Below are 14,530 nucleotides of genomic sequence, written 5' to 3' on the forward strand. Positions count from 1 at the left end.
CTGGTTTTGAGTTTAATGAAAAAAGAAGAGAGAAACTGAGGAGAGAAAAGGCAAATGGTGTGAAACCTGGACTGTATATGGACAATCTGTGATGTCACCTGTACAATTTTGAAGAGATGTGTTGAAGCCTATTTTTACTTTTTCTTCATTTAAATGTATACACATAATTGATTTAATTGTTAAATATATATGTTTATGAAGCCCATTTTGAAATCCAAACTCTGGTTTAAGAGGAGTGAGCAAGTTGCAACCATCAGGGCTGAGTGAAACGGCCAGATAGACACTTTTCAGTGAGGATAAACCACTGTAGCACTCCAATGTGGCTTTGACAAAAAAATAACTGTTATTTTTCAGCATTTTCATTTATATGTGTTGTAGGCCTAAATTGATTCTTTGCACATCACTTTCAACCGCAATGCAAAGTGCCATACATAACACATAAAAATGTATGTTGCACAATCTCTGTTGTCATTAAATTGAAGATACTAAGATTACTGAAAAGAGCTCAAATTAAGGGCTAAAAAGAGTCCTCTTGGATGCCCCCCTGGTAGACAGAAAATGTCCTCTATAGCGACCAAATGTGCAAGACAACATGATAAAGTGCCCTCTAGTGTGCCCTTCCAGTGGAGAACATTTGATGCAGTGCACAAATGGGTGCCATATAGACTGCCCTACAGGGTTTGGAACTGTTTCACCAGAAAATACATAATGACTTTCTGCACACCGGTTCCCCAACTACATGCAGCTGGTGCCCTATTTAATTATTTCTTGCTCCTGTCCCTCAGACAGCCTGAGTCCACCACTGTTTGTCAACTGCTGTTTCATCAGCTCCAACACTTATCTGTGGTGGTGAAAAACAAATTAAAAGATGGAGACTGACCAATGGGTAAAATTACAAAATAGATAAAAGCAGCTAGAAATGTCTTCTTTCCTTTTTGTCTTCTTCTTCCTCCCTTTTTATTAACCTAGTATCTTCTTTAATTCTCATCCACTTTGTCATCTCCTTTTTTAGTCTCCATTATCCTCATCTCGCTCCTCCTCACTCTCATCCTTCTCTTTTTCCTCCTCCTCCCTTGTCATGATATTCTTCCTCCCTTTTCTCCCTCCAATTCTCTTTCCCCCTCTTTTAGAGGAAGCTGCTCTACATGCCAGCCTTCTCCCCTCGCCTTCTCTTCTCATCCAACCTCTAATCAGATCAATTCACTATTCCATTCACAGAGATATGATAAGGTGATTATGCATGGGCCCCGCGCTGCTCCTACCCATACTAGGACTCACACTCACACTCACATACACACACACCCCTCCTTTAGCATTGATGGAAGTTGACGTCGCATTTCCCTTAAAAATTCTGTAGATGTCCTCCGTCAGAGAAAGCTGGCAACCTGGCTCCCCCGATTAATTTGTCTCTTCACTTCTAATCAGTGTCAGGATAGAGGAAGGACGCAGAGATGGAGGAATGAGGGAGAGGAGGAGGAAGCCAGAGAGCTAGAGGGGAAAGCGAGGGAGGAAGGGAGGAAGGGAGGAAGGAAGGCACCTATAAACGTTTGATTAGAGTCCACCAGGAGAGCTCTTTAGATCAAATCCCAAAGCTCCGCACACCTATGAATTCAAACATAGTCGACCTCCGTTGTTGCAGTTCAACAACCACCTGAATCTATACTTCTTTAGCCACATGCCTTTACTCTCAGGTTGATTGCTTCATGCTATTATTCTAACATAGGTTCATAACTATCAGTTCAAAGTTCATTGATAGGGAAATATATCCAAAATAATAAGACTGTCCTTTAAGAAATTAACAGCTGCTGGTTGTTTTTATTACACCAAGTGTAGAATAATGAATTGTAAATATGACATATCATGATATAGTTATACTGAAACTGGGGTTGGCTATTGTTAAAAAGAAATATTTGACGGACAATTTAATACAAGGTCCTCTGTCTTTCAAAGCTTTCAAAGCTCTGGAAAAAGCAATAAGATGAACTACTTTTTTCATGGGCTGAAAATAAACTTTCATGCTCAATATTTTTCAGCATTTATAGTATTGTATAATATACAATAAGGTTCTGCTGCAACTGTTTTCACAATGTTTTCATTCAACAAGGATACTCTTTAAGTCCTATGTCAGTCTGTTTTAAAATACAATGTCCTTTTTGTGTATCTTTTATAAACATATGTCTATCTTAAGACCTATCTTGTGTGTGTGGATAAAGGCATATCCATCCATATACGGTCAATCTATTCAATTAGTCACCATGTTAGGTTGTACGCCCATCTACTGAGTTCATGAATAACACTTTCTACCTGTTCTCACCTTCTTCATTACTGCCCATTGATGTATTGGCCCTTTTAAGTCAACTGTAAATTGTGCTCATGATTCTCCTAGGACTGAACAATTCACCTTTTATTCAGTTATATGAAAGAATGCAGAAGAACACAAAACAAACAGAGGAAATATATATAGTTTAACATGGTATATGCTAAAAAAAGTCAGCACAGAGTATTGAATTATCTGCTGGGAACATAGATGATTTTACTATTTATGTTCACATAACTGACAAACAGGCCAGTTTCCCAAAACTAAAGCCAGTTAATTGAGTTCCATAGAGGCTTGTGTCCCCTTTATCAAGAACGTCTGGCTGTGGGAAAGAAAAAGTCAAAGAAGAACAGAAATGACAATGAGAAAAAGCAACATTCAGTACATTATATAAGAAAGCTCACTACTGAGACATAGAGGGGGGTGTTATTTTGTACGGTATTCAGTGTGTGTCCTATTGACACTACACTGCAAGTATGCGATTTTTCACTTCATTTAAACAAGGAGAAAGTGGATGATGGGAGTGAAACGAGTAAAGAAAGTCGCAGAGAAGTGCTGATACATAAAATGCCTCGGTTGGGCAATAGAACACCTGGCCATATGGGGGAATAACACACTGATTGGCTGCAGAGCTCCCATGAAAGCAAAGCATGCAGGCTTATGAAGCCTATTATTTCTCACTCTCTATAGGTATGTTACAGCTCACATAAAGCATTAGAAATGTGGTGAAGACAATATATGTTGACATTGCCGCACAATGTCAGCTCTTTTGAATAACGCAAACATATGCTCAAGTGTGTTACATATATCAGCTTCAGCCTACGAGAGCAAAGTCCACATCAGCAACAACCAAACCATCAGGATGAGAGTTTGTGTTGTGGGGTGTAATTAACATTTTCGCCTTCAGGGGCTGCTACTGTTCTGCTCCTTAATTTGTATATAGATAAAACACAGACCATATTGGTTTTCTTATCAAGGAAAAGTGTTACTCACTAGCAGTGGTCACCTTGCACCGCTATCGTCTTTTTGTTAAATTTCCATTATTGATTGAAAGGATCTCTTATCAAATCCAGCTTCAAGCAGAGGAGTAGACCCATGTATACAACTAGAACACAGCCAGAACCTCTCCCAGGCATGATTTTTACTTCATCAGTTGTCTAACGACTCTTTTCAAATGCAGATAATTTATTAACAACACTACTTAAGTCCCACCTTTCTGCCAATAATGCTGTAGAGGAGAGGAGAGGAGAGGAGAGGAATAGTGGCGTAGCACAGCAAAAAGCACAAAAAACTTCCTGTTTACAAATCTTGGCAGCTGATTGCTAATAAGAAGGATTTTCCCATTTGAATGTAGCCTAATAATATATTTTGTATGAGGCGCAGTTTGCCAGGGAATCTGTATAAAATGCCTGAAAGGAGACCATCTGGAGAACCTCTGATAAATAAAAATGCTGTCTCTTGTGATTTGGCTGAAGTAAATGCATAAATTACTTTCCCCTCAATGATAAGAATTATACAGTCCATGTATTGACTACTGACGTTTCCCCACGCCATGCCACTCTCCTTACAGTATGTTAGGGTATGACTAGTTCTGAGCATTGGTACTTTAATTATTTTACATTTCACATCATCAGACAGCAGGGCTTTCTACAGAGAATCGCTTGTGATTTCATACTAAAGACCTCACTTATCTGCTTGTCTCTTTTCCACCCTCATCACTCATTGTCAATCAGTCTCTTGGCTGCACAGCTGCTTTTTGGGTAGCAGGCTGAGGCTGGGCCAAAGGAAGTTGAGACATAACATCTGGCCGGGATGTGTGCTGAACACTGGGCTACGTTGAACTCCCAGTCGGAAGGGAGGAACACACTGGGCTGAATGCCCGCACATGCAGGGACCACTTGCTCTCCTTTTGACACTCAGTGGCTTTGTGGACACGTTTTCCACAAAGCACTTAATGATTCGGCAATCTGGCACCTGATGGTCTATAGGCTGAATTATAAAGCACTTTGTCACCTGGCCAGGGTACATAATGTGGTCACTATAGGGCTATTTGGAAATGGGGTTTGGTGCTCCAGTGAGTTAGTACCTTTGCACAGACTTACTTACTTTGCACGTCCTCACTCCATACCATACTTGTCCACTGGCTTAATGGGTATGTCACAATAGCATTTTAGATCAAGCTGAACATCATTGTTAGAGAGACCTTTCCAGCGTTTAGCAAAAAAAAAAACATCTTCACAACTATTTCTTTTAAGAACTCTACTGACTGCAGAAAGTTCCCTGATGTAAATAGAACTGAAATCTAAAAAAAGAGCAAATATAATGCACACTAATCAAACAAAACTGCAACAGCAGCAACACATTCATACTGTACCTCACTTTGACTCATTAGTTTTGGTCTTAAGCAGAAATAGCTAAATGTGGAGCTGTTCTCTTTGATGGAGCCACAATGACTTCATGTCAAAGAGCAGAGCAGGAGACTCTGACATGAACATTAACTTTCTCTACTTGTCTCTTCTGCTCATCTTTACTATTGTTCACTTACTGTCAGTTACCATGACGGTAGCGTTAGAAACTCCCAGAAAAGACCACCAGAAACCATCATCATTCATGAATGTTGATTTGACTAAATACTCCCATTTTACCTTGTCTTGACTCTGTGCTAAAAGGATAAATAAGGATACATTTTATCCTCAAGAGCTAGAGTCAGTGTTTTATGTCCTCAAGCAGAAGCAACCCCCGCAAAGTCTCAGTGTACAATGACAGTTTTGCCTCTAACCTTAACAAGGAGACTGCTTTTTTATTCTGTTGGTTTGATAAACATAGGAAAAAGAACAGCCAGTACAAGCGTCCCATTACACAAAAACCTGGCAGAGTGCCAAAATAGGCCAATCATACCATTGTGAAATATAGCTTTGCACTGATAATATTCAAATGACTCCCACAAACAACTGGTGCTCAGAGATGGTGGTCATTGGATGCTTAATGGCTGTGTTTGCGGCAAGTCCAAGACAGCAGCGTATGGCTAATGAGGGACAGAGTGATGCACGGCCAACTCTTTAGCAGTCGTGTCAGGGATGTTTTAATGGAGGGAGAGGGAATGGACATCCACTCAAGACAGGACAAGTCGGGAGAAAATGACCTAAAATAGCATTCCCATTCATTTATCCAGACTATTGTTTACTTGCACATCGCCAAATCTCTTCAGGCTGATTGAGTGGCATAGGAGCTCAACCACTTATCCAACTTAGGACCAGACATTCACGACTGTGTTCTTTTTTTGTCCCAAGCTCCAGCAGCCAGGAATAACTCTAAGAGAGGATCTTGACAGTGTGAATCCAACCTTATTTTCAGTCTGCTGTCAGGAAGCAGTCTGTCGCTCTGAGATGAAGAGTGACAGGGAGATGTGAATTCAATGGACTGCATTACTGTCTGGCTCAAATGATTATGATGACAGAAATGGAAATTAGGGTACTTTTCCTTTTGAAGAGGTCTCAGCGTGCGGATCTGACCATGCAGAGAATGGAAGAATTAAGGGTGGTGGAGTACAAATCGTAAATATTGATTTCCATCAGAATAGAGAGAAAGTCACTCTCAAGGGATCAGTCAGTTTCTGCTTTGAGGACTAGGAGGATATGCCTTTGAAAGAGACTGATGACATCTCAAATGAACAGTGATACTCTTCACAGGAGTCCCCAGGCAGCTGTGTAAACTCTGTCTATCTGGTCTGAAATAAATTAAATAGAAATAAATAAATTTGTTTGTAGTAATGCCAGACTAAATGTCTCTAACATTATGTTGAAGAGGTGAAAATATAATTGTCTATTTGGTAGTTTAGGAAACACATCTCTACCATTAATTGTTTCATTCATGATATAATCACTGATGGTTGACCATTAAAAGTGACTATTGATGTTAAATGGAAGTCTGGGACAATTTAGAGAGTTTCGCTGCTGTGGACCAAATCAAAATAATGTCAGTATAACCGTAAAAAAGCTTTTAGTAAACTTTTTAGTGGAAAAAAACTCTCTGTCATGGTGCAGTTATAGCAAAAATCGGCCTGCTATTAGGAAGATGGCTGCACATCCTCGGTCTGGTCAAGGGGCTCCATCGTCAAAGAGAGGATGACTCAAACTGTCAATAACACAGATTTAAGAGCAGCAGAAAGTGGTGTAGGGGGAAGAAAATAATTGAAAAATAATAATATAACATATTTTTTAGAGAATACACTAGTATTCACAAGGAAACTCAACATATTGTGTCCTGTTCTGTACACTGTACAATTCTGACACACAGAGAAACACAGAATAACATAGAACAGGACCAGACCCCAGCAGGCGTACAGACTGCATCCTACAAACCTAAAAAACATAAAATGAAGTTTTTCTTCCCAAACCAATGCATTACAGAACAGATTGCATCTTTTTGTTTTTTTTGTCAAAATGACATGTATTTCATCAGGGGCGGTAATTGTCTCAGTGGACTGCTGCCAAGAAAAACAATAGAACAATCCAAAATGGCAAATTATTGTTATGACTCAAACTGCAGCTGAGTTCCTATGGTAATTTCTCATTAGAAGCATGATGATTATTGATGATCTGTTACTTTAGTATATGTAATGAAGTCCTGCAGATGCTTTGGCCTCTCCGGCTTCTGGTTTATCTCTGTTATGTCTAATAATAAATGTCAGAATATACTGATTGTACTAGCCCAGCAATCTTTGATAATGTAATGTAATATGCCCAGTGGATTAAATGTACACTATGGTTGAAAACTCTTAATACATCCCCTGCCAAGGTTGAGATCCTTGCCTGACCACTTGAGATGAATCCCTTTCAAGTGACATTTAGAGTAAGATCAAGTCACTTTCATGGTCACTGGCTGAAGCACGTCATTAGCATTCAGCATGTGCACACTCTGGCTCTTACTACAAGCCCTCGACACGACTGCTACATGACTACAAAAGATGAATACAAATTGTCTTTATACAACATAAAAGTGAATGACTGATTCCCATAATTTATCTTGTGTACAGTGATGGTGCTGCAGATTGTACACAGTAACCCTGACCTTCTTACTGTACTTCAAGTTTGTATATTTGCATATAAACCTTGACTTCTCTCAGAAAAAACATCAAAAACTAGTGTGACGTGCAGGGACATCTGAGCGAGGTTACAGTATATCAGTATCTAGTATATATTTTTAAGAAGAAAATCTTTTTGCAGCCACGAGTTACAGACAGAGGCAATGGAAAATACAGTAAAATATGTATACATGGTCACCACTACCTTGTAAACTATGTAGAGTCACTCAATGGTGGTCAATGACATTCACAGCATCAGAATGCAAAAGAGAACGAGGGCTTAAATGAACAAACCCAGACACATGCAGGCTGGCAGACACATGGCCACTAAAAACACGAGTGAGGGCCAGTCTACACTTAGAAAGAAGTAAATATCTGATTAGCAGCATCTGTTATGAAATCAACAATGGTAGATGTATGCAGAAATTAGCATTAGTAGCACACAGCATCAGCCTCTCCTGTTCTGATCTCTCCTACAGGCCAGATCTACAGTGACACTGGGCCAACACTGCAGATATTCCTCTCACTAGTGTCAAAGTGACAGAAATCGACTGGGAGAAAGAGCGGTGGGAAAGTGGTGTCGATAGTTTCTTTCTTGATGAGGTGGTGAAATTCATGAGGCTTCATTTACACAATCCGACTCATAAAGATTTAAAGTACATTGTGTCTAGACTTTGATCTACAAAGTCCTTTTGGCAAATCTGACAAGGTTTTGGCTGTTCCTTTGCAAATTAGATCCATATTTATCTGATGCAAAACTTTATTAAACTTTATCTATCAATCTAAATCAAATGATCTTTATTGGCATTAGTGTTTATGTACATTATTGCTGAGCTCAATAACATATTGATGAATACTAGAGATATTCGTAGATATTATAAGGACTATGTCTTCAATCTGCTCAGGTGCACCACAGCGCCTCCAGGAGGAATCCATTGACATTACATACTCATTTTATTTTTTTTTAAATGAGTTGTCGGGATATAATCTCTCTTTTATACGTGTAATAGGTTTGCAGTCATTCAAAAACTTTAACGATAAAAAAAAAATTGTATCGAGGTGTAATGTTGGAATTTCAATAAAATAAAAAGTGATATGATTTAAAAACACCTAAAAAAAAAAAACGTACTTACACATTGATATTGATTACTCGCGTCCATGTGACGCTATTAACCACTAACGTCACTATTTGCCTACATCGGATGTTTTGTTTTTCTCATGTAGGAACTTTGGATTTGACACATTTCCTGACGGCGGACTGTGTTGGAAGGACACTCAACGCCGTCACTTCCTCCCCACGTGAATCGCTCCCCGTCCCGTACATGTGAGCAGCAGCGTCCACATCCACTCATCCACTCATCCACGGCGGGTTTCTCCACGGTTGAGGGCCGAAACAACACATATTCTCATCTTATGATCATCGATAGCAGGAGCATGGAGTCCGTAGAGGAGGAGGCGCTGCTCGGAGAGGAGTCCGAGGAGTCCGAGGAGGAGAACAGTGAACTATCAGACGATGAGGTGAGTGAACTGCTGATGTGCTAACGTTAGCCAGCCACAGAGAATAACTGAGAGAGAGATAAGATAGATAGGATAGATGATAGATTAGATAGATAGCTTAGATATATAGGATTTATTGATCCCAGCCGCTGGGGATACTGCAGTGTTAGCAGCATGATTACAGCACCCCAGTAAAACCCCAAAGTTAAATTTTTTTTAGAAGAACCAGGCAGGTATCCCAAAAAAGCCCATTTAAAAACTGGTATAAAATGTATAAATAAGCAGTATAATTGTAGTGCAAGTAAAAATATAAGGTGCAGTGAACAGATAAAACATATAAGGTGCTTGGAGACTGTATTATTATGACCAGAGGTTTAGCTGTTGTTGTACAGTGTGATGGCAATGTGGCAGTAAAGATTTCCTGTATCCTTTCCTAACTCTACTGTGCTGGACTCGGTGAAGGCTTTTTGTCGATGTGGTGATATGACTGAATTGGTGGAATTACAGTAGAATCTGTTACTTTTGTTTCCACATGTTGTGTTTGAGCGTCTGTAACCGTTTCTCTAAGCCATTTCTTGTGTTCCCTCAGCTTCAAGAAGCCTTTGCAAAGGGCTTGTTGAAACCAGGGATGAACATCCTGGTGGATAAACCCAAAAAGCTAGTCAACAATGTGGTGAGTAAATCTATAATCACTGACTTTACACGTCAATATTAGTGTCTAGATGTGGTGTAATTCTATCATAGCATGTTGTGAGTGTAAAACCATAAAATCTGATCTTGCGTATGTTGTGATGCAGGAGGGTATGAAACAGTGCCTTGCTGAGCTCCGTAAAGACCTGCCCTGGGTGGAGAGGTTGGACCTGACCAACCCGCCTGCTGAAGACGTCATTTTCAAAGCTGAAGGGAAAGCTCCGGCTGCGACCAATGGGGGCGTCAACGCGGATGATGATTTCCAGAGGGAGATGTTCTTGTGAGTTACCATAACTTGCACATTTGACAAAACAGTCTCACCACAAGTTCCACTGAGAAGCTTTTTTTTCATTTGCTCTTTCTCAGCAGATGGAGTTGTGGTGGAAACATAGATGCTTAAATGTATTTCTGAGCACTTTGAGGAGTTCTTCTACATTTTGGATTAAAAGTTTAGATTGAAAACTCATTTTTCTAACAATTTTTGGATGTCACTGTAATTGTTGTCAGTGTCATGTAAAAAAAAAAATGTCTATAGATAATTTTGTGTATTTCATGTTGTCTTAAACATACAAAATATGGTCACATTTATTTTGGTTTTGATGAGTGAAGAAGAGTAATAATTGATTTTGTGTGAAAAAGTACAGACACACATTAACCACGGTTGTATTGCAGGATCAGCTTACACTTTAGTAAAAAAGAAGTGTATCTATAAGTCCTTTTTTGTTCTGTGTTTGTTAACTTACAGCTACCGTCAAGCCCAAGCTACAGTCCTAGAGGCGCTGCCCCTCTTAAACAAACACGGCATCTCTACCAAGAGGCCTGATGATTACTTTGCAGAGATGGCAAAGTCAGACCAGCACATGCAGAAGGTGAGCAGTTTCCTCATGTATCTTGGTTGACTTCAAATCTGGACCAAACAAATTCAACTGTATTCTGTGTTTTTATTTCCTAAACTGAGAGAGGTGTACTGAATAGCTTGACGTCTGACCATAACACTTTCAGTAGATATGTTCTAACATTATTTTACGCATTATTTTGGATGATGGACCTTTGTTCCTTTCCTGAATTAAGGTCTAATCTGTGTCGGCACTTGACATTTCATCACTGGTTCAGTACAGTTGCTCTTTCTTCCTATCACACTTTGGCACAAACAAAAATGTGTTTTTCTTCCTCTGTCCAGATCAGGAAAAAGCTGATCTCAAAGCAGATGATACTGGAGAAGTCAGAGAAGGCCAAGAAACTGCGTGAGCAAAGGAAGTTTGGCAAAAAGGTTAGTGGCTACGGTTACTATTATTCTTATTGGATTCCTTTACCTTGTTAATTGGAAAGAAGCAGCACATATGGAGTAGTCTACTTTACTTCACTTAGTACAAGTGTTGTTTGTTCCCCTGTAAAAATACCATTTAACATGTAGTATATAGTTGCCTATTTATGTGAACTAGAGCTCTACCATTACACTGTTAATCACTGGTGTGTAATGAAAAGTAATACAAATGTCCCTCCTTTTGTGCGAAGAATTAACATGAATTTTAAATGTGTCCCAGGTCCAAGTAGAAGTGATCCAGAAGAGGCAGAAGGAGAAGAAAGCTATGATGACTGCTGTAAAGAAATACCAGAAAGGTGAGTTTTTTTGTGTGGCTTTATTCATTCTTCTTGATTTTTTTTTTAACAACTTTCACTGCAAATGTATTGTGCACTGGGGAAAAAGGGGAGCAAATTGCTCAATTACTGTTCCCCAAAGTAATTAATGTGTGAAAATGTTTTCAAATTGAGATTAAAGATTTCTGATCACTCCCCACTCCTAGGAATGACTGACAAACTGGATTTCTTGGAGGGAGACAAGAAGACGGGTAAAGACTCTTCTCAGGGTCCCAAAAAAGCAGTGACCAAGAAAGGGTACGGTGTTACATTTCAGCTGTGCACATTGCAAATCCTGAACATCAAGTGGAATATTTTCTACTCTTGATGTCTGTGGCATTTTCACAGAAAAGCTCAAATGTAACTGTTATTTGACAGCTCCAATGCCAAGAGGAAATACAAAGACCAGAAGTTTGGCTTCGGAGGCAAGAAGAGTGGGAAGAAGTGGAACACCAAGGAGAGCTACAATGATGTTTCTGGTTTCCGCGCCAAAGTGGCTCATGCAAAGAGCGGCAAAGGAGGAAAGAAAGGCAAAGGAGGAGGAGGAGGAGGAGGAGGGAAACAAAACGTGAGTCCCACACTCATAAAACACTGCTGACTGATTCAATAGACAATTTGTCAAATTGTGTATTAGAGTTACTGGTACAACAGTGTTCCCTGTACTGAATCTTTCCCTTCATTTGTTTTTCAGAAACGACCGGGCAAGTCTGTACGCAAGAAGATGAAGTCTCGCTCATAAAAACTGACAGAGGCTGGACTTGGATCTTGCTTCTAGGCGGGATTTCCTACACCTGCTCCCTCGGTCTCTCCTTCATGTACGTCAGGAGACATTTTGGAGAACTTTTCTTCTGTACTTTTTGTACAGTATGCCTTCTGTAAGATGTGATTGGATTCAAGCCACAAAGAGAGAGACGCCCTGCCATATTGCTAAGGAAGCCATTTGAAGGACATGACTGGTGAAGAAAAGGCTCAGAGTAAACGACAGAGCGACCCAGACCACCAAGTTGTTTTCCAAAAAAAACAGAATTTGAGTGTTACTTAAATGGCTTTTGTTATAGACCGGTTTTATGGTCTGTGGACAACAGTTTCTCTATATGTACCTATTTGGTAGGGTGATTTTAAAGCCACTTTCTGTAATTACACCACAGTATCTCCTCCAGCCTCCCTGCCGTCTAATATACAGCGCCTGCTCCTGGTCGGTGCCTTTTTGTTTTATTTTTTTCTAACTCAGTTTCTTGACACATTGATTCTCTCCCATGTGGCATGGCATTTTATAATATTGGACAGCTGTTCGTTTTGCCCTTTCCCATTCATTAATATGATTAGTATGTGATGGGCAAGTGTTCCTTGTATAGACCTGTGTGCAAAGGTTTCCCCTGCAACTGTTTTTCTTAGATTGCTAAGGTGCAAAAGGGCAGCTTCTGACGACGACACCTGTATGTTTGTATGATAAATAAAAATGTGAACATTGGTGCTCGTGTTTTGGAGGATTCACATTATTTCTGTATTGGTTTAGTTTGATGAACGCAGGGCACATTCTTTGTGTATGGTGACGTCCGTGCTGAACCGGTAGAAGTTGTATCTCATGTCATTGCGGTTCGATGGGATCTGGGGGAAAAAATAATGGATAGAATTAGAATTTGAGTAAGTCCTGCAAATAAAGGTTAAATGGCCATTACATGAGACCAAAAACGATGTTAATACTAACAGGGTTTCTGTTTAAATGTTTCCTTATAACCTAAGGAAAGCGCAGGTTTAGCATTGTTGGATTATGGGAATCATGTTTTATTTTTGGGGTCAAACCATTTTTGTGAAACAGAATCAAAACTGTTATTCACAAACACATTTGTGTAAAGCTCAATATCATTATAAGACTTATTTATGACAGCTTTATTACACTTAAATGTTCCAGTTGTATCAGTTTTGGTACTTTAAACAACCAGTTATAGACTGTCGGGATCTGCTGTCAGCTTTTTACTGGGATGTATTGTTGGTACCAAAATGCAATAATATGCAAACAGCTGTGTGCACAGATCCTGTCACGTGTCAAATAAAAACCTGTAACAATATGGAGTTAATTATGAAACACAAGAGATCAACCCATTTTCTCTGAGGTGACAGCGGAAAACTCTTGAGATACTAAAAACTAAATACTTAATATGAAAAAATCCTTACATATTTTACACCCAGGTTACTTTTTTATAACGTCTTCATATTCACTGTTTTGGCAATACACCTTTTTAATGAGCTCCATAAAGTGACATGGCACTTTTTTAGACTGTAAGATTTCAGGTTCATAGTTACACCTAAACGTAATTCGGGGACAGAAGGCTGTGTGCTTGAATTCAGCTCCTCCAGCTTACCTGCAGGCTCTGTGCACAATGCCTCCCTGATATCGGTCCTGCAGTCTGGTTATTAATTCTAAGCTTTTTTTTTTTGCTCACCAGTGGAGTTGATATCCATCCTATCTCCTGACTCTCAGTCTGAGGCATTTTATATTTCTTGGTGGGCTCCTGGCGGGCTTTGTGGAAGGCCTCAATGAAGTCGGCTGGAAAAGAGAAACTTTGCATCGTCAGTAACACAGGTGGCGTCACCCCGTTTGGGGTCACAGTGGGATGGTCACAGTGGGATGGTGTGTTTGACTGTTTCAGAACAGAAGAGAAACTTTATTTTTTCCCTCTTAAGTTTCAACAGATTCAATGTACACTTACAGTTTGCTGCAATCACTTCTGTCTGCTTCCTAGACATGGGTTTGTCTGGCAGGACGTGCACTAAGAGGCAGTGGAAAGACACACACACACACACACACACACACACACAGATTATGAGTAAATATACAATGCAAACAATCTATACACAGTTTAATGTAACAAGAGATACATTAGCAGACAGCCATAATAAAATGCCCAATGCTGTTTGAAAGCCATGAGTTTCCACTTATTGTAACTTAATACCCTTTTGTTCACATTTAAATCACAAGCAGTGCCTTTAATGGAGAAATAACGTTATTCCCAGTGAACTTTTCTTTTTCTAAAATGCTCCATGAGCTCTACAAACAATATGAAACAGTCCTCAGGTTTTCTGTGAGAGGTGTCTGTGTCTCCTTTGGAGCTATTTATACCTGTCGCTAAAGGAGGGATGACAGACTGCCGTTTGTTTAACTTACATTTCCTGCATGGATTGATGTTGAACTCCGTGTGGAGTTTCTGGTGTCTCTGCTCTTTCCGGATCGTCTCGACGTGAATCGCGTTTTGATGAACCAAATCCACTTTCTGGTTTCCTGACATGTTTAAAAAAAAAAAAAA

General features: G+C 39.7%; 2 protein-coding genes across 2 annotated transcripts; one reads left to right on the forward strand and one right to left on the reverse strand.

Moving 5' to 3' along the window:
• The first annotated feature begins 8,813 nt into the window (after nt 1-8,813).
• ebna1bp2 (EBNA1 binding protein 2) lies at nt 8,814-12,696 on the forward strand. Its single transcript, XM_035653661.1, has 9 exons — nt 8,814-8,918; nt 9,487-9,570; nt 9,695-9,867; nt 10,333-10,456; nt 10,768-10,857; nt 11,132-11,207; nt 11,393-11,483; nt 11,604-11,793; nt 11,917-12,696. Exons 1-9 carry the CDS (start codon nt 8,814-8,816, stop codon nt 11,962-11,964), a joined length of 981 nt encoding a protein of 326 aa, XP_035509554.1. The 3' UTR covers nt 11,965-12,696.
• On the reverse strand, nt 12,112-14,524 carry fam183a (family with sequence similarity 183 member A). The gene is made up of 4 exons (XM_035653663.1): nt 14,392-14,524; nt 13,937-13,996; nt 13,670-13,773; nt 12,112-12,833 (listed from the first exon to the last, which is right to left on the reverse strand). Exons 1-4 carry the CDS (start codon nt 14,510-14,512, stop codon nt 12,738-12,740), a joined length of 381 nt encoding a protein of 126 aa, XP_035509556.1. The 5' UTR covers nt 14,513-14,524; the 3' UTR covers nt 12,112-12,737.
• Nucleotides 14,525-14,530: the final 6 nt, after the last annotated feature.

The sequence above is a fragment of the Morone saxatilis genome, unplaced genomic scaffold (genome assembly GCF_004916995.1).
Source record: "Morone saxatilis isolate NCDOM2014 unplaced genomic scaffold, NCSU_SB_2.0 Contig12, whole genome shotgun sequence".
Classification (NCBI taxonomy): domain Eukaryota; kingdom Metazoa; phylum Chordata; class Actinopteri; family Moronidae; genus Morone; species Morone saxatilis.